This window comes from Acartia tonsa, chromosome 12 (genome assembly GCF_053477335.1).
Source record: "Acartia tonsa isolate MP-2025a chromosome 12, ASM5347733v1, whole genome shotgun sequence".
NCBI classification, from domain to species: domain Eukaryota; kingdom Metazoa; phylum Arthropoda; class Copepoda; order Calanoida; family Acartiidae; genus Acartia; species Acartia tonsa.
The window spans coordinates 26877877-26899735 of NC_137271.1; the positions used below are offsets into that span (position 1 = coordinate 26877877).

The following is a 21859-nucleotide window of genomic DNA, read 5'->3' on the forward strand; positions in this document are numbered from 1 at the left end:
ATTTGAACTATAGCGACAGCAATATCAAAGAAACTTGATATTATTTTAAGATCTGAGTAAATATTTGATAACAAGGATGATAACATCTATAATAGCGAATTAAAACATGTAGAGTGTCAAAACTGAATGAACAGAATAAAAATGATTAAGTCGAAACAAAATTGAAAGTAAATTTGGTGCAAAAATGTTAAAATACAGGATACTGTTTCAGGATTTACTTACATATCTAAGACTTTATTATAGAGATGCTTCGCTTAAGATATTGTGAAAAAGTGGCTCCAGAGATTATGGCGTCATACAATAGAATAGCCAATGAGAGGCCAGTATACAAGAATAGTAAAATTTATGCTGGCCTCTCATTGGTTATTCTATCGTATGACGTCATAATCTGTTGAGCCACTTTTTCTTGCTTCGATATTGAACTTTGTTGTCATAGAAATCAGTATCGCAAAAATCAGTTGAATAGAATAATAATTATGTCACATAGTAATTTGTTATTGTTGTTAAAAAAAGTCATCTAATCAACATGTTTGGTAAAAACTATACGCTTTTATTTGTACTTAACATGCCTAAATTATCGATCAAAGCTATCCGTTACGGGCGGATGGAGATACAGACCCTATTTACAGAAAAGCTTTGCGTTAAAATTAAACAGGAAACCTAAATGTTAAGGATTGATTAGATACAATAAATGAGCACTGAATAAAATTTCAAGTGATAAAAACTGCACAAACTTGATGGATAAATCGGTCAGATGTTTTAGTAATTCTATCACAGTCAAAAATGGAGAAAATCTAACAAAGAGGAATTTTTTCTATTATGTATTTTAGAATTGTTATTTTTAAGCAATTATTGTGTTTATAAGTCTCAAAAAGAAAATAGGAGTTTTCCACGTTATTTAAGAATGCTGTAATTGTTATTTTCGTATAAAAGAGATATTTTGTGAATTCTCCTTAAAAGTGAAGCTTTTCACTTAATTTTTTTTTATCTTTTTGGGATAGGGTAGATAAAAAATCTCCCAGAAAAAATGTTTCGCTCCAAAAATTTGAAAGCCTTTACTTTTTAAATTTAGGTAAACCTCAATATTATGGAGTCTGTTAGATCATACCATTCAATCTTGTTTTGATAATTATCAACAACGAAATTAATCATAATTGTCACGAATAGGAGAACGTATTTATCATTTTTTTTGCATTCTAATGTATTTTTCAAGATAAAGGAAAATTTTTTTTCTTGTTATCCTATAACATAAAGTAAGTTTTTTTTTGTCCGTAACGAAGGATCTCCCTATCCGCTGGTTCTCCTTTACAGTGAAGCTTCTTAAAGGTTCAGGATAAGTAAATCTCTATTTTGTGGGAGGGTATCTTAACTATTTCAAGAGAAATCACCCATAGAAAAAGTTAACCTCAAACCAAAGAACAAACATTTCTTTCCTTTTTAAAAGAAAAAGTGAAATGAAGGGTCAGCTTGCCAAGCCCCCCCCCCTCCCTATTCCCTAAAGTGTCCCTAGAGGCCTCTAGTGACATATCCACTAGTATAGTATAATTTAATAGCAAGAAAAAATATATTTCTAAAGTCAACAAGATCGATCAGAAGCAATACAAGAAAGAAAAGAAAAGCTGGGAATAACAGTCCAAACTATTCCAAAACATATGACTAACAAGGTAATTTTTTGTTAGACAAATATGACAACATCCATATGTAGCAAAGCACAAAAAACCTAGATGACAAACGGACAGAGTTAAATAAATAGCATGAGTATATAAATGTTTTTTTTTAATATTGACCGACCGAACAAAGGTCTAAGAAACTGCTTACACCTATTTAACAGCAGTTAATAAACAAAATTACCCCTTCCCAAGGATTAAAATTGTTGATTAAAAAGTTTGGACACTGTTGCTAATTGTACAATGAATTCAATGATAATACCCCAAGTTTTAATGCCAACGAATAAGATACCGTTGGTTTCAAACTTTGGAAATCATTGTTATTTACAGTACAAAGTTTCCTTTTTCCCTAGTGAATATAAACCTTGCATTTGGCTTTTAACTTTAAAAAAACTCGCCTTTTTATATTTTACTTAATCTTATTTTTTTCAGGCCATGGATTTTCTGTGGGAGCATTTTTTCCACAATGAACCTTTATCAACTTCTATTAATGTGAAGAGAAGTTGGATTATGGATAACTTAAGGTTATACCTTTTTTTTGGAGGGGGGGGGGGTGGCAGCATTTTTTTTAAAGCGAAGCTTTTCTTTAATTAGGGTACATCCGTACGTCTGTACTTCCGTAACGGTTAGCTCTTATCGTTAATTTAGGCATGTTAAAATTGTCCTATTAGTTTTAAACTTCAAACAAGATGATTCCTAGAACAGATAGTGTAGAATTTAGAAACCGTAGGAACTCTGTAATCGTTACTAAAATGTCCGTATATCCATCTTAAATAATCTGATTTTAACTTTTTTTATCTGATTTTAAATGTTTAGGCCAAAGAATGACATGATTACGATATTATGTATTATTTTAGGTTTATTCCAATTATCAAAAAAGGAGAGAGTTTTGTAGCTTTAGACAGGTACACATTTTTTATTTAAATTTATCTGCAATACAAAGTAGAGCAATGTCTCTCCGTCTGTCTGAAAATTAAGATTTTGGTAACAGCTGAATAGATTAAGCCGTGCTTTTAAAGGAACTTACCAGCTGTTTCAGTGATGGTTTTAAGCTATTGTTCTGGAGGTGGACAAACCTGGGCCAGTTAGTTGCATGGATTATACATCATTACTTATACAATTATTGGAGGGAGAATGAATTAATTTATTGTCATCTTTGTTCCTATTTAGTAATGGAGAGATAGTTGGTGTATATTTAGGCAGACAGATGGATATTAAACATATCAGAAAAGAAAAATTATTAGATCTAATGGGTAAATATTGTTTAGCATTTTTTAATATAAATTTCCAGTATGGATGAGAATCGGATGAATCAGTTTCAAAACTGAAAATCATGTATAGCATCGTATTACAGACAATTTAATTAAAATAAAAATCATATAACTAATACTTTTGTTAGCCAGGCTTCGGGTTCTCGGGGCTAACAAAACTGGTTTTAATCATAAAATTTTTCATTTTAATATCTCTAAAAATCTGTCTATAATGCGATGCGATAAAAAACTCTTCTTTTACAATAGTAAGGTTTGTTAGTTCGTTAAGATCTTACTAACTGCTGGATGTATATGGTATGTATGCCCACTTAGATCTTAAAAACGGATAGACCGATCGATCGACAATTTTCATATATTTTTCACTGATCCAGTTAAGGTTTAGGCTATTGGTAGGGGGGTGGATTTCAGCACCTACACCCCCAAGATAAAATAAAACCACAAAAACCTAAAAAGCTAAATAACCTTTAATCCTATTTTCTAGGTCCTACACTTATCAAATATGGTCTGCTATTAACAGGGGCTACAGCTGACTTCTCCAAAATTATCTGGCTCAAAAATCATCTAAATTATGACCCGTGGAAATTTATGACAGATAACCAAAGCCAAAGAATTTATGAAAGTAAGTGCTTATAAAAGCATAGCTTTTCTAGAAGCTTTTTATAATACGGGTCGGTCTGTCCAATATAAAACTGTGTATGGTGATTCCTGTAGTAGTTAGGTACGATTTAGAAAGCGTTGCAACTCTATAATCGTTACCAAAATATCCTTTAACAAGTTCGTCCATGTAAGGTTTACTTTTGCACACTAAAAACTTCTGATGTATATTTTCTAATTTTATTGAAGCTTTTTATAGTGCCTATAAAAAAACCGTCATATTAGCCTACCATTGGTCAATTTAAATGAATACTGGCCTGCCATTGGTAATTAAGTCAGCAACACAAAAAAAAAAAAAATTATCATTTGAAAGGTTTCGTGATATATTTAGTAATCTTATTTACAGTTTACTTATTCAATTCTCTTATAGGTTACAGTTCATTTTATTTAAGTAATTGTTAAACTTTAATGCTACACTAACTATGTTCATGATTGCATAATACAAAGGGATAAGATAATGGCTGATAAATTGATGTAAATCCTCAATGATGATACACTAAATTACCCATTCTGTAGGTTACAATTAGCGGTTAAAATGTTTGGACTGGACACACAACTTAATGAACCAACCAATCAAAATTCAATGAAAGCCCCCAAGGTTAAAAAGCAGACGAAGTTATAAAACTTTGGGGACCCTGCATAATTGTCCTTGTTTTAGATATAATTCTAGCTGTGGATAAGAAATGGAGGGGGAACGGAATTGGAGAAATGATGATGCAGGACGTTAATAAATCAGTAAAGGTAGAATAAATGTTTAAATATATAACTCAGATAACTAACTGGATCCAGTGTTAGGGACCTTTTTCGTTTGCTAGCAATTGCTCTTTTGTAGTGACTTATATATATGACGACGCTATTGGCTAATATTCAAACACCCAATTGAAAGGTCCACGGGGTGGGTTCATACAAGTTATTTAACCACGTACTTCCCTCTCTATCATTTTACTCTAATAAATATATGTAAGGATAACATGGCAGACTTTATTTTGGGCATAAAAGTACTTTTATTAAAAATGGGACTTTTACCCCCAATTTTTTTATTTCAAATTTTACCCCCCCCCCCCAAAAAAAAAAAATCTTGGACGTCCTTCCCTCTTTGATATAAAGATTACCCCCATCCCCCCAAAAAAATGAACTTAAAACTGAAATACTTCCAAATTTACTGTTCATTAATTTCTTTGCCAAGCTTCATTATAGTCACAGTCAGGGATCTCAAGGGATAAGACAATGGTCATGTATCTCCAATTTTCATAAACAAAATCATCTCTTCTATAGATAAAAATTAATGGCTGAAAAGTTTAGATACTTTGTTTTTGAACCAATCAATTTAGATTCAATAAATGTACCAATGTTTTTGAGGTATTGGGGGAACTTATTAATAAAACTTTGAGTACCAGTATTATTTACAGTTTAATATCCCTTTCGTACCTGGCTTTAATGGATACTGTCATCCTTGTTAATATAATATTTTAGTCAGCTGGATGTGAGTATACTTATGGATTATATACAAGCAAATTTTCTACAGCACTTAGTGTCAATATGGGCAATGAAAAGGTAATTTTTATTATTTACACAAAATTCTTTATAGATCAATTTGTTTGTTTTGCTGTCAGTCCGTCTGTAACGCTAAGGGGAAAATGTGATTTTCTCATGTTCTCTCATTCCTTGGCTTAAAAAGTTCGGATACTTTTCATATGAATTTGATTGGTTGGTTCCAACTTGTAGTGTCCAAACTTTTCAACCAATTCTTATCAAATGTAACAGGATGTGTATCTTTCTCTGGTCTAGTAGTTAAAGATCTCGCTAACAGCTTCTTTATGGTCTTAACTTTTTAGGGGAGGATTCCTCCTCCCTCCTAAGAGAAATCTTCCCTAAAATAACCAAAACTCCTTTCACTAAAGTGCTCCTAGCAGCCTCTAGGTGCATAGTCGGTAGTAAATGTATATTTTGTTTGTAGGTATTAAGTTCCGCCGCTTATAAGGATCTATTGGACTCTGATGGAAAATTAATCTTCCCGCAATATAAAGAACATACAATTGTATCTGTTAGAATTTGTAAACTTTAATTTTAAAAAAATAACAAGGATGACAATATCCTTAAAAGCGAACCTCTGAAACAGCAAGACAAACGAACATAGAGTGTCAGCACTTAATAACCAGAATAAAAATGTATAAAAGTCGAAACAAAATTGTAAGTAAATTTGTTGATGCTTCGCTTATTACAGTGTACTTTGTTGTCCTAGTAACCAGTATTCCAAAAATCAGATCAATCGGATAATTTTATCACATAAAAAAAGTGTTGTACGGACGGACTGACTGACCCTAATTATATAAAAGCTTCGCTTTTAAAAATAAAAAAGGACAACAAAATTTATAAGAAGCGAAACACAAAGTCATAAAGGCTGGATATTGTATAAATTGTGCTATGTGAAGATCATATGTTCAGTGGTCATTACAAATAGGGGAATAAAAAGATATTTTATTCGTCTATCTTAAACAGGAGCCGAGAAAATCCCGTTTCACTCAAAATATTTCAGACAGACATAATTACGGACTTTTTGAAATACAGAGTAGCTTGGGAGCTGAATATTACAACATTTTAATTAAATTTCAATTGATTTTACTTTTTTTTATAATTTATATTTGTTTCTTGAATAAATAATACATTAACATACTGCAGTTTGTTTTAGTTTATTTAATAGCAGCGCCGCTGCTTTATAACTTAACCTGTACGTCCGTTCAAATATTTCTCTTTACTATTTGCTTGAAATTAGCTAAAAGTTGCTTCAATTCCGTGGAAATATTTGTCCTTGGTCAAATTTCGCGGTCACAAATGTCATTTTCAATGTTTTCTTTGTGTGTGGGGGGGGGGGGCAGCTCAATACTTTGCCGTACGGGGTCATGAAACTTTTAAATTTTCGCGCCCGAGCACCACCTTCCCACCCTTTCTGCCTATTTTCTATATTTTCAGCCCACCCCCCTCCTTATTTAAAACTTTCTCTTCCGGCTTTTGATTCTCAAATTTGGGGAAGACCCGCGATTTTTCAAATTTGCTCCTTCGCTTTTTCTTTTCTGTTTTTATTAAAGTAGAATTTTTGTAAGACTTAGATTATATGTATATAACTATAAGATCTCTTAAACAGTTGGCCTGGTACCCTAAATTTTAAAGGGAAGTTTTGTGTTGGTCAGGTTTTAGGCTATATTACAATCCTTTAAATAGTAATATTCTTTGTCTTTCTTACTTTAAACAAAAATCAAATTATTATTTCATAGAAATTTAAGATTCACACATTACTATAGAAGAGTTCAAGAATAAAAGAGCCTTTGTTGTGTTTTGATTTTGGAAAAGGCCGCTAAAACTTTTAAAATGACGCTTAAGTAGGCATTTAAATTCAAAATAGCGTATGTTTGATGTTTGAACATATATATGTAACAGGAAAGGGGAGGGGATAAAAAGCAGGTGCACCCCTCTCTGCCCCCTCCACCAATAGCGTTTATTATGGTGTTGGTCTTAGGGGCGCATCTACCCCCCCCCCCTCCTACCACCCCTCCCAAAGCTGTAGCTATGATGATTCAAACTAAAATTATACCTCCCGCCTAAATTTTTATAAATCCCCCACATATAGCTTTTACGTCAGTAGAGTGTTTCTTTAAAACTGCACACAAAAAATAGCAAAATATATGACAATATAAATTAAGTCTATCCGTTAGTTTATATCCTTATTTATTATTCTTTTATATTACAATTATTGGATCATGGAAAGAAAACGAAGTAGTGGGTTTCGTCGTATTTTCACTGAAGCTTTTGATAGGTTAGATTTTAGGTTAGGTTGGGTAAATGTTGACAATTGCCCCGCAGGGTTAGACCCCCCTCATAGCTAGAAATAGGAGAAACGCTATTGTAAAAATACGACGAAATCCGCTACTTTTTTTTCTTTTCCATGATTTTTTTTTAAATATTCAATTCATGCTACCAAAGGCTAAAACCTTATGTTCATTGCTCCAGTCATGAAACCATAAAAAACTAAGTTTTTGCTAAAACTTTGTTTTTTTCGGTAATGCATGAAGATTATTTGCAGGAAGGGTGAAATTCGGCTTGTATGTATAAGGGAGAAACTTATAAGGGGAAATGTAAGTAGTTTGGACCTAAAAAGGGAAAGTTTAGGGGTGTAAACAACTTTAAGGTTTAAAGAACTTTTGACAGTTCAATGTTTACATTTTAGAGTTAAGTTGTGAATTCACCTAAATTTTACATAAATCGGTGCAATATAAAGTATCAATCTAGTTCTAAACTATAGTCTATTGATATTATAAAGCAAATTTTTTATAATTTTTTTGAACTTTGTGATGTTTTTGCTATTTAATCATATAAAGGATATACTATTATATTGTTATACAGCTAGAACAGTGAAAAATTTGTGTTTTTGTGATTATTTACATCGAATAGAACATTCTAATTGTTGATTGAAAGAAGAAAATTGGCTTTCAAAAGGTATATTTCTTTATATGTTAGCATCCTTGCGTGGGGATTCCTGTTACAGAAAGGTATAATATGGTAAGCGAAGCTTTTCTTGAAAATGCTTTTATCATTTAGGCATACTAGAAATATCTATGCAGAAATTTAAAAAAAAAATATTAATTCCTATGCTGATTAGACAAGAAAATTTAAGACACATTTACGACACATTGTAAATGTTCGTTTGTCTGATTATCTGATTTATTGAGCTTTGCTTTTGTGCATGTATTTGACATCGTGGTTTGCAACAAAGCAACTCTGAGGAATAAATATATGATTTAGTAATGAATTTAGCTAATTACTAGACTAATAATCATTAAGTTTTACAATAATATATACCTACAGACAGACCTTATTAAGGAGTAGCAGCTCCGTTTAAAAGTTTTATCCTTAAAGGCCTTGCCCTTCGCTCTATATGATCATACTGTGCCCCAAGCATCTAGCGGCTAATCATACAAATGGCCGGGGTTAAGAAGCGGACATTATTCCACGGTTTATATCTAAAACTCAAATAACCTAAAAATATCCCGAGACCTATGTGAAGTTTGTCTAAAAATTAGGACTCAATCAGTGCAGTAGTTATTATTGAAATCTTAAGCTTTATTAAATAAAAAAAACCTTACTACTTTATAAATTTATGATTCGCTTTACTAGAGAAAATGAAAAATCTGGTGTAAGATCCACGTAATAATACATCCATTCTTAGATATCAAAGGTTTTTTAAATACAGTGTAAAAAGACGGCTCTAAACAGGGAATTGTAAAGTCAAGGCATTGTTTTACAAGGTGTGTAATATTTTCCACTTATCATCATATGAATCATTATATCCGCAAAGTGTTTCAATTATCAGTTTGACAATGACACATTAATTAAGATTGGGGGCATTTAATTACTCGATCGAGTAAAGCATTAAGGGGAAAACCAAATTTGTGCTGTGATTTTTAACTGGAGTCTTCGCAATTAGCATCTAGGCTTTGTATTTATAGTCTAAAATCGAGGTAGGGGGCAGAAATATCACCTAAAACTATTCCTATACACTTAATCGAAGGTAAGGGGGGGGGGGGCTGAAAAACGCCCTAAAACTATTCCCAAAAACAATTTATAAATGAAAAACACTTAAACAAACCCGGGAGAAAAATTATGCTTTCTTAAAATTGAAATCTCAATTGGTTCAGTGGTTACTAAGAATTAACGGACAAACAAAAAAATCCTAGTTTTTATTTCATTTTGATTGAAGATAGATTTGCAACTCAATAATAAGCATGTTATTGTTCATATATAAATGTTGAAATTTTGTGTTTGTCTCTACATTTCGTCATTTATAAGCTGTTTGTTTATCGCTGTTTCGTCATAAGAAATATTCAAGAAATTTCGCCATCGGTATTTCATCATTGCATTATTACCTAATTCTTTACTTTAGTGGGGGGTTAGTTTACTTTTGTTATTACATTAAACAAGTGACATTATTAATTAAATAAATACTGAATAAATAAAATCACGAAACCTTTACCAGTTATCTTATGAAGAAAAGTGACCTTAATATTTTTAAATAATAAGACAGTGACTAGAAAAATTGTAAGGAGTCAATATTAAAAGTATAAAATTATAAAGTTAGGTATCTTATAAAAAGGTAAATGTTGTTTTTAACAATTTTTCTGTCCAAAGGAGTACACGTTACGATAAATAACTATTCTCATATTCAATTGAACACAATTAGATATCATGGAGGGAGGGGACATTGGACTTTAAATTTCACTGGTAAGTTTTTTGTTATCTTATTGGGTGGCTGAAAAACTTTTGGTACTTTTATTGAATTTTGATTGATTGGTTTCATACTTGGGTGTCCAAATTTAACCAACCATTTTTATCAACAGAAGGGTTAATATTGTTTTGCATAATTCGGTATCTACATTAATTTATCCACCATTGTCTTATCTTAATACCTCTCATGATAATAAGCAGATAAAGAATAAAGAAATTTTGCAAATAATACTTGTTAGAAAACTAAACCATTTTTGAAAGCAAAGCTCATCTAAATTTAGGTATGTATGTTTGTCCATATTGGACAGCATTAATCGCAAATTTTAGAACCTTATTATTTTTTCTTCTTTGCTGTATGATTCATGTAAAAATAAGGTAACTTTACATAAACACATTCTATTAGAGGTAAATTGATTACTAAGACAATGAGGCATGACATAACTTATTAAATATCTTGTTTTTGATGTATTACTCTTTTTGTTATTTTACCCTTTGTTTCATGAGGTAGCTTAGCTCCATGGATGTTATCATTCTTATTTCCTACAAAGCCAAAGTACAACAACTGAACTGCATTAATTTTCTTGGTTTTAGGGGGGTTGGAAACCCACCAGGAGCCGGGGGGCTCATGGGAAAAACTACTGAAAGGGGAAAGGAAAACAGCAGCAATTGAACTGCACTTATTTTAGACAGTGTGCCAGCAAAACGACAGCTCAAACAGCAACTGAGGGGTTTTTTATCGCATTTGTTTCAATTTACATTTCCAATAAAAAAAATACTTTACGATAACCTAATTATTATTCTGAATTTTTTTCTCATATTTAGTCTTAGTAGTTATAAGTTGAATCATTAAAATGTTAGTTATACCTATATAAGGTTAACACTCTGTATTTATTTTGAATACCTACCTTTTTATGCATTAATGCTCATTATTTAATAACAGTCCGTAATAAAATTTGCTAAAATGTATTTCTTTAGCAGGATTATATTGACACCTTTTTTAGACATGGCTTGGCTGAGATTATGTCTCAGTTTTAGCGAACAAAAGTACATTTATGTTTTTCATGGGGGAAAGTATTCTGAAAAGCACAGAGTAGAACAGAACAAATGGTCTCCATGGGTCATTTAAAATTATGAATTGGAGGGGGTGGGGGGAGAGGGGTTATATTACCCAAAGCTTTAGATTTTAAAAAGGAAATTTTTTGAAGGGGGGGGGGGGATTTATCTAGGAAAAGTGAAGACACTACCCCTTAAAATAGACACAAAAACTTTCTAAAAAAGAACAATATCGGTCCAGTGGTTTCCGCTCTTTTACAGATAGATAGACTTTTTTTATTTTAAATTTAATATCTCAAAAATATTTTTAACATAAATCATGTTTCTTTACATTTAATTTTCCTCAGTCTTTTTCTTACATAAGAGACAAGTATAAATGTCAAAAATTGAAACAATGCATCTGAGAGAAAATATATACAAGTTAATAAAATTTTGAAATTATAAACTAATTTAAAACAGATAGGTTTTTTTTGATAATTAAAAAAATGTTATTTATTGCAGTTTATCTTTTTGATATAAGCATTTATTGTAATGAAATTTTTTATAAAAAAACTGCTTGTTCAATACACAAATGATACCTGTTATTGCTGCTCTACTTGTGAGCTGGACTATTTTACTGTCATTCACTATTTTGATAAATTAAAGATAAATGTATTTTCATTTCTGTCGTTATTTTAAGTTTTAAGTTTTTTTGTTTTTTTATTATCTTCTTTAAGTTCCTGAAGATATATTTAAAACCAGTTTCTCTATAATCATTTGGCTTGGCTTCTAGCATCTAGGAAGTTTTAGTGCCTGCGAGGACTTTCTTTACATTCTTCCATCCGGGAGGGGTTGTCCTACAGACAGGCAGACTGACTTTATTTTACTTTCTATTAAAAACTAACAACTTCTTCGCCCCTAGCATCCAAGTGCTCTGTCTAGATATACGATAGCCTAAAATCACTCAGGGACATATGTGAAGCTACCCTAAAAAGAGAACTCAATCGGATAAGAAAGTAGCCATAAAAATCTGTAGTTACAGACAAAAAAACTTACTACTTTAAATAATAGACTAGCGGCTTCGCCCTTAGCATCTAGAGGCTTTACCCCAAGAGGTTATTAAAAAAAATAAGTATTACTAGTGCTGCCCGTAGTTTTATGTGACTAACTTCCCCATAAACAAATTTTTTTTTTTTTTTTTTTTTGGGGGGGGGGGTTGGGGATGTCCCAACTCCCGAGAAAATAGCTTAAAACCACCACAGGACCAATAGGTATATACCCTGAAGAGTAGAATCCGATCGGTTCAGTGGTTAACGAGATCTTAAGAGGCCGGACAGACATCAAGCTACTTTGTATTATAGATATCTAGATTATTTCATATGAAAAAATGAATTAGGTAATTCGTTTAAGTAAACAATGAAAATAAATAATATGCAGAAAAAATAGATTTTTGTGTATTTTTTGCTCTACGCTTGATCGCGCATGCACATACATACAGTGACAGGTACCTAGTAGTTTGTAAATGTACGCTAGTTTGAAAAGTACCAGGTTAAATTAAAACTAAATAAATTAATAATAGCTTTGAAAAGTCTTTTTGTTTTCTACATTTTAATTAAAATAACTTATAAAGATATCTGGAAAATTTGGAGAATTAAAAACCATATGTGCAAACTATAAACTGTACAATAACTGACCCTGAATTTGTCCGCCATACACACATTCACTCACACACGAACGCATACGCACACTAAAAAGCACACATACACATATGAACGTACTTTTTGTATTTAGTAGAGACATACTGTAGCCTTCCCACACCTACTATATCTGATTTAGGTACTACCCCTTACTAGGAAAAGTAAAAGTTAGTTAATATATTCAAAATTTTCCCATTCTTGGGCAAAACGCAAGAATAGTTGTACGTTTTCGCCTAAATTTTGTTTTAAAATCTTATTAAAAGATGTTTTTTTGAAGTATAGGATCTCGCTAACCGCCGAACCTTTTCAGTCTAAACCTTTATGGGTCTATATATTTTTTTAAAAATCAACATGTTTACAATGGATGGTCGTAAGAACTATTTAATAAATAATACAAGCTATATTGTACACTGTTTAAGGAATCATAATGGAATGTTAGAATTTCGAAATGACATTCTAATATGCCTTACATAACGATAAGGGCTATCCTTTACGGGCGAACTGACGTAAGACCCTAATTGTAGAAAAAATTTGTCTCATACAAATAGTACCTTATTGCCTAAGTATAAAAAAAGAAAGTGTATATTATACCAGGGATCATAGGGGATAAGACAATGAACAATAAATTGATAAAATTCCACAATCATGATAAACAAAACTGCTCCATCTTTAGATTAAAATTATTGATTTTAAAGTTGGACATTATTAGCTTGGAACCAACCATTCACAATTAAAAAAAGGACCCAAAGTTTTGTATCCAACAGTGGTTATAAAATGTTGAGTAGCACTGTAATTATAGTCGAATGCCCTCTCCCTCCCAGATATTAAACCTACTGTACATCTAAAAATAGAAATGATAAAAGCTCAAAAATCTGGTACCATCCCGTTTTTATCCCACACAGTTTTCTACGAATAAGTTATCTGCACAGGGGTAGGTTACTAAAAGTTTAAGAAATATGAAAATCATTGTCTTGCCCAGCTTTTAAATATCAAGAAAAACTTTCAAATATAGCTCAGAATTCAATTAATTTCCTCTGGATTAAAACCAGTTCCAAGACATACAGAAAAATCATACTATAGACTGTTTTCCACGTAAAATAAAATTCCTATACTCATTTTTTATGGTGTTGCAACTACAGCCCCTCGGGACCAATGAAACATAAATTATTCTTTATTACTCTCTGCAGAATACTGTCTTTAGTTTACCTGTGTGTCTGTTTGTTTGTAGCGAAGGATCTCGATAACCGCTGAACCGATCGGGTTCTCCTTTACAGGGTAGCTTCTCATAGGTCCCGGGAAGGTTTATAACTATTTTCTTGGGGGTGGGACACCCCGAACCTCCCCTCAAAATTAAAAATACCCCCCCTCAATTTTTTTTAAAAACTAAAATTAAAATAGTGAGGTCGACTACCCCCCCCAGAAAAAAAATTTCTCCCCCCCAAAATTTTTTAAAATTTTTTCTTTTAAATCTAAAATATGAAAAATTGGTTTAATTAAACCTCTTGGGGCAAAGCCCCTAGAGGCTAGGGGCGAAGCGGATAGTACTAAATAAATCATGCAGTCAGACAAACAAATATTAACGATAGAGTTGTTATGCCATTTATAATGAAACCTAATCATAGCAGGAATCTTAGTATACGATTATAAAGGATAGGACGATTCTAAAATAAATAAACTAATAATCAGAGCTCTCCCGTAAAGACGCAATGTTTGACTCAAGATGTGCTTAAGGTTTGTTGTTAAGATCATTTGTGTATTGACGGTGAATTTTGATAAAAACCCTAAATGATAAAATTGATCTTTATTCAAGATTTATACAAATTGAAGTATATAGCAACAGCAGTTCTTTAAAAAAAGGATGACAACATACAGGGTGGGGCAAATAAGACCGGACAAACTCTAACTTCTAAACAAATGAACATAAAATCGTCAATTTTAAAGATTTTATTTAATTTTAAAAACTGGCAAGCAAAATAGGTATATGACTATTAGAATATTCAATAAAATCGCCGCCAGCCTTAATTACCGCCTCTACCCGCCTCCTCAGCCGCCGGCAGGTCCAGGTCAAAATGTACCTGTCCAAGCTGGCATAGTTCTCCTTGATAGTGGCAATGAGGGAAGTCTTTGTGGTATGGGCACGTCTATTGGTGCATGCTTCAAAGAAGCCCCAGGCCAAAAAGTCCATTGAATTAAGATCGGGCTGCTGGGAGGCCACATTTCCTTAGGAACGTGAGTAACCGCAGGATCCAAATTCGCCCAACTTTCAAGCTACTCTTATACACGGGGGCTCTTATTTGGACCACAGTTGAGCTAGAACGACGTTCTTTACCTTTTTAGAAATGGCACGAAGTTTCAGCTAGGGTTGTCAGCGCAACACATAGTCTAAAATGAGTTTTAAAGTTCCATATTGGTCCCTGAAGTCAAGTACCGAGAAATTTTCACAAATTTTCACGGTTTTTGGCGTTTTTTACATCTCAAAATCTGACTCGTTTCACTTTGCTGGAGTACTACGGCCAAGCCATTTCAGATAGAGAGCTCTAATCTTTTCTAGTGTCTTACTTATGTATCTAACAGTATCCCTAGCAAGTTGCATAACTCTACCTCACCTACAGATGGGCTGAGGTCAGATTTAGTGGGCCCTAGTCGAGAATCCAGATTAAACCACCGGCGCATTTAGAATCTGCCTTGTTGAACATATGCGCGGCCAGCTCGTTGTACACGTCCATCTTCGTCCAAGGATTTTTTTGTGCTAAAAGGTCATTACCTAAGCTTTTTATAGTGTGGTCAAACGTCCTGATTGGTCAAGTAGTTTTGGCGCTATGGCCGTTTAAAGTTTGTCCGGTCTTATTTGCCCCACCCTGTACATAGATTCGAAGCTTAGCATATAAAACATTAAAGACATAGAAGTAAACATTAACAAATACAGAAAAAAGCGCAATATATTTTAATCTTAATTGCTATAAAGTAAAACAAGAAAAGTTTTCATGAAAACTGATGCCTTTTTTAAATGAAAATAGTTATTTCTCGCATCGTATTATAAACGGCTTTCCGCGGATACAGAATGTACAATTATAAGATTAAAACTAGTTTTTTTAACCCCGTGGTGCCGAAGGCACCGGCTAAAAAAACTGGTTTTAATCTTGTGATTGTACATTTTTATATTCGTAGAAAGCTGGATATAATTCGATGCTAGACATAGTTTTTTCGTATGGATGAGAACCGGTTCCTATCCACCGGATTCGAATGAATACGAAAAAAATAGATTACTGGAGGCAAAGTAGTTCTGTTCATGTGCCTAATCCCAGCATTTAGTAAATTAGCGTTTATTTGTTTCTCAATAAAATTACATTTCATAAATCGTAATAATCTAACTTTCAACTAAAGTAAATACACTTATAGACGCACAGCAATAGATTATAGGTTTGAGTAGCTGCGCTTCTAAGAAACGTTACGCTTCGTTTGCTAGTGTTTCAAGGTCTCGTTGTGAAGTTTTGTTTAAGAATATTCAGGGAATCAGGGATGCTATAATGGATAATAAATTAATCTTCTCTCAAATATTTTGCCCGTGGGATGATCTTATTATGGAGAAAATCAAGCTTTTAGATTTATTTAACTCTCATTGTCCCTTTCCTCCCTGAAAAAATTACATATTTGCAAATATTTTAACAAATAAATAATATAAACACAAACAACAAGTGAGCTAGGTTTCATTTCCAGCGTTTAACATTTAATTATTAGAATTAGACGATTTTATTAGTTATTAAGTTTTGAAAATTTTGGTTTATCATTTAACTGAAAATAAAGCTAAACTACATTTTATTTAGCTTTAATAAAACCTAGATAATTATCATTATTTGTTACATAAACTTAGATAAAATATCATAATCTATTAAATTTAAATTTATTTAGCCTTTTTTTAGAACTTAAGTTGCTTTTCATATACAATGATCCAAGAATTTGTTTAAATTTTTCCATATACAGGACACAAAATATAAAGATAAATGTGTTATGTACTGTTTAATAGTTTAAATTAACATTTGATAATTTGATGAACTAAGCATTTCAATTTTATGTTAGGTCAGTTATATAATTCTTTATCAAAATATCATATGTCATAGAATTAAATAGATTTATTATTACTTGGATCTTACACCAGGTTATCATGTACTCGAATAAAGTGAAACTTATGTCTGGCTAAAATAATGATCCCCTCTCCACATCCTTTACCCCATCCCCTTCCATTACTGGATGAACGAACTAAACAATAAATGACAGGGGAAATAGCAACCTAAATTTACGACAATTATTCCCCTGTCATAATATCCACAAATATTCTACATCCATTAAAGATTAATCATTGAATTATATTTCAAAAATTGGCAATTTTGCAAAAAGTAGAAAACAAAAATTGTAAAGAAACAGATAGACAAATCAATTTTGGTTTTAGTGAAATAATTTTTATGGCATCGTGGCTATTATGCAAATCTATTATGCGTGTGTCTGTTGGTTTATCAGTAACTAGGGGCTACGCCCCTAGAGGCCTCTAGTGGCATTTAAATGTTTTTATTTAATTTCAAATATCTAATTTGAGAAATAATTTGTCTATGGTCAATCAGCTGTTAAATTCATGTCTCTACGCAGCGCCACTACGCTACGTAGAGACATTCTTACGCTAGCGACACTATGCGGCAGGAATATTTAATTTTTTTTCGATTTTATTGTGATTTCTCTTGGGAGGGTGGTGGTACCCTCCCCCAAAATAGTTATAAACCTTCCCAGGACCTATGAGAATCTATCCTGTTAAGGAGAACCCGATCGGTTTAGCGTTTAGCGAGATCCTTCGGTACAAACATACAAACACACAGATAGACAAAGATAGCGGCTACACCCTCTTGGAGCTTTTAATGGGGGGATAGGTTTTTTTCAATGGCCCTCAATCCACACGTTTAACTTTCCTAAATTTAATTTTAGTTAAAAAAAAAAATTTTTAATTTTTTTTGGGGGGGGGGATTTTTCATTTTTTTTTGGGGGGGGGGGTTGGGGGTGTCCCACCCCCCAAGAAAATAGTTATAAACCTTCCCGGGACCTATGAGAAGCTACCCTGTACCGCTGAACCCAATCGGTTCAGCGGTTAGCGAGATCCTTCGGTACAAACATACAAACATACAAACACACAGACAAACATCCTGTTACTTTATTATAAGGATTATATGTCTGAATAGAATTTATAAATAATATCTTTACTTTATCAAAAAAATTAATACCCCTTTAGGCTAGGGGGAAAGCTATTACATATTATTACATGAAAGAGTGTTAGTATGAATTATTATACAACAAACTTCTTTGTATTTTGATCAATATTATACTTTCTTTTTAATCTTACAGTATTATTACATAACATTTATAATTAATTATGGATCATATGAAGGAAATGAAGTCATTCCTAAAAAGGACAGAAATTCCCTTCCTTGGGTATAGGAAGGCTATTTCCTTTCCTTTTTCTTCCTTGTTCTAAGAAAATCTACCTTATTCTAAGAAATTCTTCCTTATTCTAAGAAAATCTACCTTATTCTAAGAAATTCTTCCTTATTCTAAGAAATTTTACCTTATTCTAAGAAATTTTACCTTATTCTAAGAAAATCTACCTTATTCTAAGAAATTCTTCCTTATTCTAAGAAATTTTACCTTATTCTAAGAAAATCTACCTTATTCTAAGGAATTCTTCCTTATTCTAAGAAAATCTACCTTATTCTAAGAAATTCTTCCTTATTCTAAGAAATTCTACCTTATTCTAAGAAAATCTACCTTATTCTAAGACATTCTTCCTTATTCTAGGAAAATCTACCTAATTCTCCCAAATTCTTCCTTATTCTAAGAAAATCTACCTTATTCTAAGAAATTCTTCCTTATTCTAAGAAATTCTACCTAATTCTAAGAAATTCTTCCTAATTCTCCCAAATTCTTCCTTGTTCTAAGAAAATTTACCTTATTCTAAGAAATTCTTCCTTATTCTAAGAAATTTTACCTTATTCTAAGAAAATCTACCTTATTCTAAGAAATTCTTCCTTATTCTAAGAAAATCTACCTAATTCTTCCAAATTCTTCCTTATTCTAAGAAAATCTACCTTATTCTAAGAAATTCTTCCTTATTCTAAGAAAATCTACCTTATTCTAAGAAATTCTTCCTTATTCTAAGAAATTCTACCTTATTCTAAGAAAATCTACCTTATTCTAAGAAATTCTTCCTTATTCTAAGAAATTCTTCCTTATTCTAAGAAAATCTACCTTATTCTAAGAAATTCTTTCTTATTCTAGGAAAATCTACCTAATTCTCCCAAATTCTTCCTTATTCTAAGAAAATCTACCTAATTCTCCCAAATTCTTGCAATATATAGGGGTCCCAAAGTCAAAAACAAAGTTTCAGCGCGATCTGACCATCTGTTCTTGAGATACGGTGACCTGGTGTCCTTGGTACCTACAGTAAGATTTGGGAAATGGTTCGAATCCTTAGTAAATTTGGTTAAAGTCCAAAAATATTTTGACACTTAAAATAATTTTCAAATATTTGATCAAAATTATTTGTCCACCTGGGTATTTTTTCTTCAAAATTTTGACTAAGTGCCAACACCAGGTCACTGTATCTCGAGAACGGGTGGTCGGATTGCGCTGAAACTTCGTTTTTGAGTTTGGAACCCCTATATATTAGAAGAATTTGGGAGAATTAGGAAGATTTTCTTAGAATAAGGAAGAATTTCTTAGAATAAGGTAGATTTTCTAAGAATAAGGAAGAATTTCTTAGAATAAGGTAGATTTTCTTAGAATAAGGTAGAATTTCTTAGAATAAGGAAGAATTTCTTAGAATAAGGTAGATTTTCTTAGAATAAGGAAGAATTTCTTAGAATAAGGAAGAATTTCTTAGAATAAGGAAGAATTTCTTAGAATAAGGAAGATTTTCTTAGAATAAGGAAGAATTTCTTAGAATAAGGTAGATTTTCTTAGAATAAAGAAGAATTTCTTAGAATAAGGTAGATTTTCTTAGAATAAGGTAGAATTTCCTAGAATAAGGAAGAATTTGGGAAACTAAGGAAGAATTTGGGGGAGTAAGGTAGATTTTCTTAGATTTAGGAAGAATTTCTTAGAATAAGGTAGAATTTCCTAGAATAAGGAAGAATTTGGGAAACTAAGGAAGAATTTGGGAAACTAAGGAAGAATTTGGGGGAGTAAGGTAGATTTTCTTAGATTTAGGAAGAATTTCTTAGAATAAGGTAGGTTATCTGAGAATAAGTGAGAATGTGTAAGGAAAAGGTAGACTTTGTTATGAAAAGGTAGAATTTGGAGGAACTAGGTTAATTTTCTTAAGATTAGGAAGATTAAGAGAGATTTAGGAAGGTGATTTTTATTCTCTTTTTCAGATATGTGAGAAAAAGGAGAGTGATTTTTGTCCATATTTCACTTATCTGAGAAAAAGGAAGATAATTTCTGTCCTTTTTGCAATGAAATTTCTGTCCTTTTAAGAAATGACTTCATTTCCTTCATATGATCCTTAATTATTGATATTATTTGCTTATTTATAAAATCTCTAAACCTTTCATAATTAGAATTGTGAATTATTTTTTGTCTGGAGCTTCATTAAGAAAAAGCTGCAGGGCTACGGACAATTATCTTTTTGGCGGCTTTGGCATCTTCTGAAGGAAAAATATATGGTGCTTTTGTTGAATTATTTAGATCATACACCAGATTTTAATGTACTATAAAAAAAAGTGAAATACGCTAAAATAACGATTTTTCCCCCCCTTTATCACATCCTTTTCCCTCTACTAGATTATGGAACTGATTAATAAATGGTTCCACGACACACGTAGGAGTGGAAAAACGTCAAAGTGGACAAACGAAGGAGTCCCAAACGTTGGAGTGGGACAAACGTTGGAGTGGGACAAACGTTGGAGTGGAACCATTTATTAATCAGTTTCATAGAGGGCCGAGCGCTCGCGGCTAGGCAGGCTAGGGGGCCGAGCACTGCGGCTAGGCAGGCTTGGAGGTCGTGCACTGCGGCCATAAACATTATTTTGTAGACAGGGGTATAAAAAATTTCAAAAATTCCACTCCTGCGTTTTACTTAAGCAATGTCCACTCCGACGTTTGTTCACTCCGACGTTTGTCCACTCCGACGTTTGTCCCACTCCGACGTATAGGACTCCGACGTTTGGGACTCCTGCGTTTGTCCACTCCGACGTTTGTCGTAGGACCTAATAAATGACAGGAGAAATAGCAACCAATATTGATCACATTTTCCCCCAGTCATAATATCCACGTTTATTCTATATCCATTGCTATATATGTCTAACCATGTACATATATGCAGAGAGTTGTAAAATTTGCAACAATTTACATTTTTTCCGAAAAATTCTAATATTTTAAAAGGAATTTATTATATTATAATAATCTAGGTAAAATACCTCCATACTTTTAAAAATTTATCTAATACTAAATAAAAACTTTATACTTTGATTTACATTATGCTTAACGTGATAGTTTTAAATAAAAACTTTATACTTTGATTTACATTATGCTTAACGTGATAGTTTTAAGAAAAATATAAATATCTTTAATATCAAAAATATCTCAAAAAAAATGAATCTTCTTCATGATAAAGGTAAATAATTATAAAATGGCTTCCAAAGAAAAACTTGAATGCCTCCAACATTCTATTATTGATAATAAGATGAAGAAACTACATTTTACTCAAAATTTATCAGTATTGAAAGTAGCAAAGTTTATTTATAAATAAAAAATGTTTTAAATTAAAATGTTCTGCTCTTTTTATTAAATTAAGATACACGAATAAAACAATATATGTATGACTGTTATTAAAAATTTGTTGAGGTGCTATATCCATGTATCACGAACTGCTGCATGGTTTAACAATTGCATGCAAGCTTACGTGTTAAATCAAACAAGAATGGTAATAGCAATAGGTTTCGCAGCTAAATGTATAGAAAAAATCTAAAAATAAAGTGCATAAGAAAAGAATAGTTTATGATATACTTCAGATACGCCTCTAGAAGCCTTTAGAGGTACTAGAGCGGGGGGGGGGGGTATTTTTTTCTAAAGGAGATTTCTCTTGAGACCTATGAGAAGCTAACCGGTAAAAGATAACCATATCGGTTCAGCGGTAAGCGATATCCTTCAGTACAGACAGACAAATAGACAGACAGAGATCCTGTTTATTATTAGGATTGATATATTGACATTTAAATAGAAC

The 21859-nt window shown here is 32.1% G+C and overlaps 2 protein-coding genes across 3 annotated transcripts in view; both read left to right on the forward strand.

Moving 5' to 3' along the window:
* The first annotated feature begins 1561 nt into the window (after positions 1 to 1561).
* On the forward strand, positions 1562 to 6265 carry LOC145333657 (uncharacterized). The gene is made up of 8 exons (XM_080178827.1): positions 1562 to 1664; positions 2100 to 2191; positions 2525 to 2572; positions 2838 to 2920; positions 3420 to 3557; positions 4251 to 4333; positions 5066 to 5146; positions 5550 to 6265. Exons 1-8 carry the CDS (start codon positions 1653 to 1655, stop codon positions 5655 to 5657), a joined length of 645 nt encoding a protein of 214 aa, XP_080034953.1. The 5' UTR covers positions 1562 to 1652; the 3' UTR covers positions 5658 to 6265.
* Positions 6266 to 7798: 1533 nt separating this feature from the next.
* The window catches only part of CycG (cyclin G), an 81931-nt gene continuing 67870 nt past the window's right edge, over positions 7799 to 21859 (forward strand). The window contains exon 1 of one of the 2 annotated variants that reach the window (XM_080180380.1): positions 7799 to 8083. The gene's annotated coding sequence lies outside the window, so the exon portion shown is untranslated. Of the gene's footprint in view, positions 8084 to 9491; positions 9738 to 21859 lie in introns of those variants that run through there. The other variant, XM_080180379.1, reaches the window with a different exon arrangement.

Bases quoted from the DNA above. Each gene is read 5' to 3' on its own strand.
- LOC145333657 (XM_080178827.1), top strand. The intron at 2,573-2,837 runs GTACACATTTTT...GTTCCTATTTAG, and splicing joins AGTTTTGTAGCTTTAGACAG to TAATGGAGAGATAGTTGGTG. The intron at 4,334-5,065 runs GTAGAATAAATG...ATAATATTTTAG, and splicing joins ACGTTAATAAATCAGTAAAG to TCAGCTGGATGTGAGTATAC.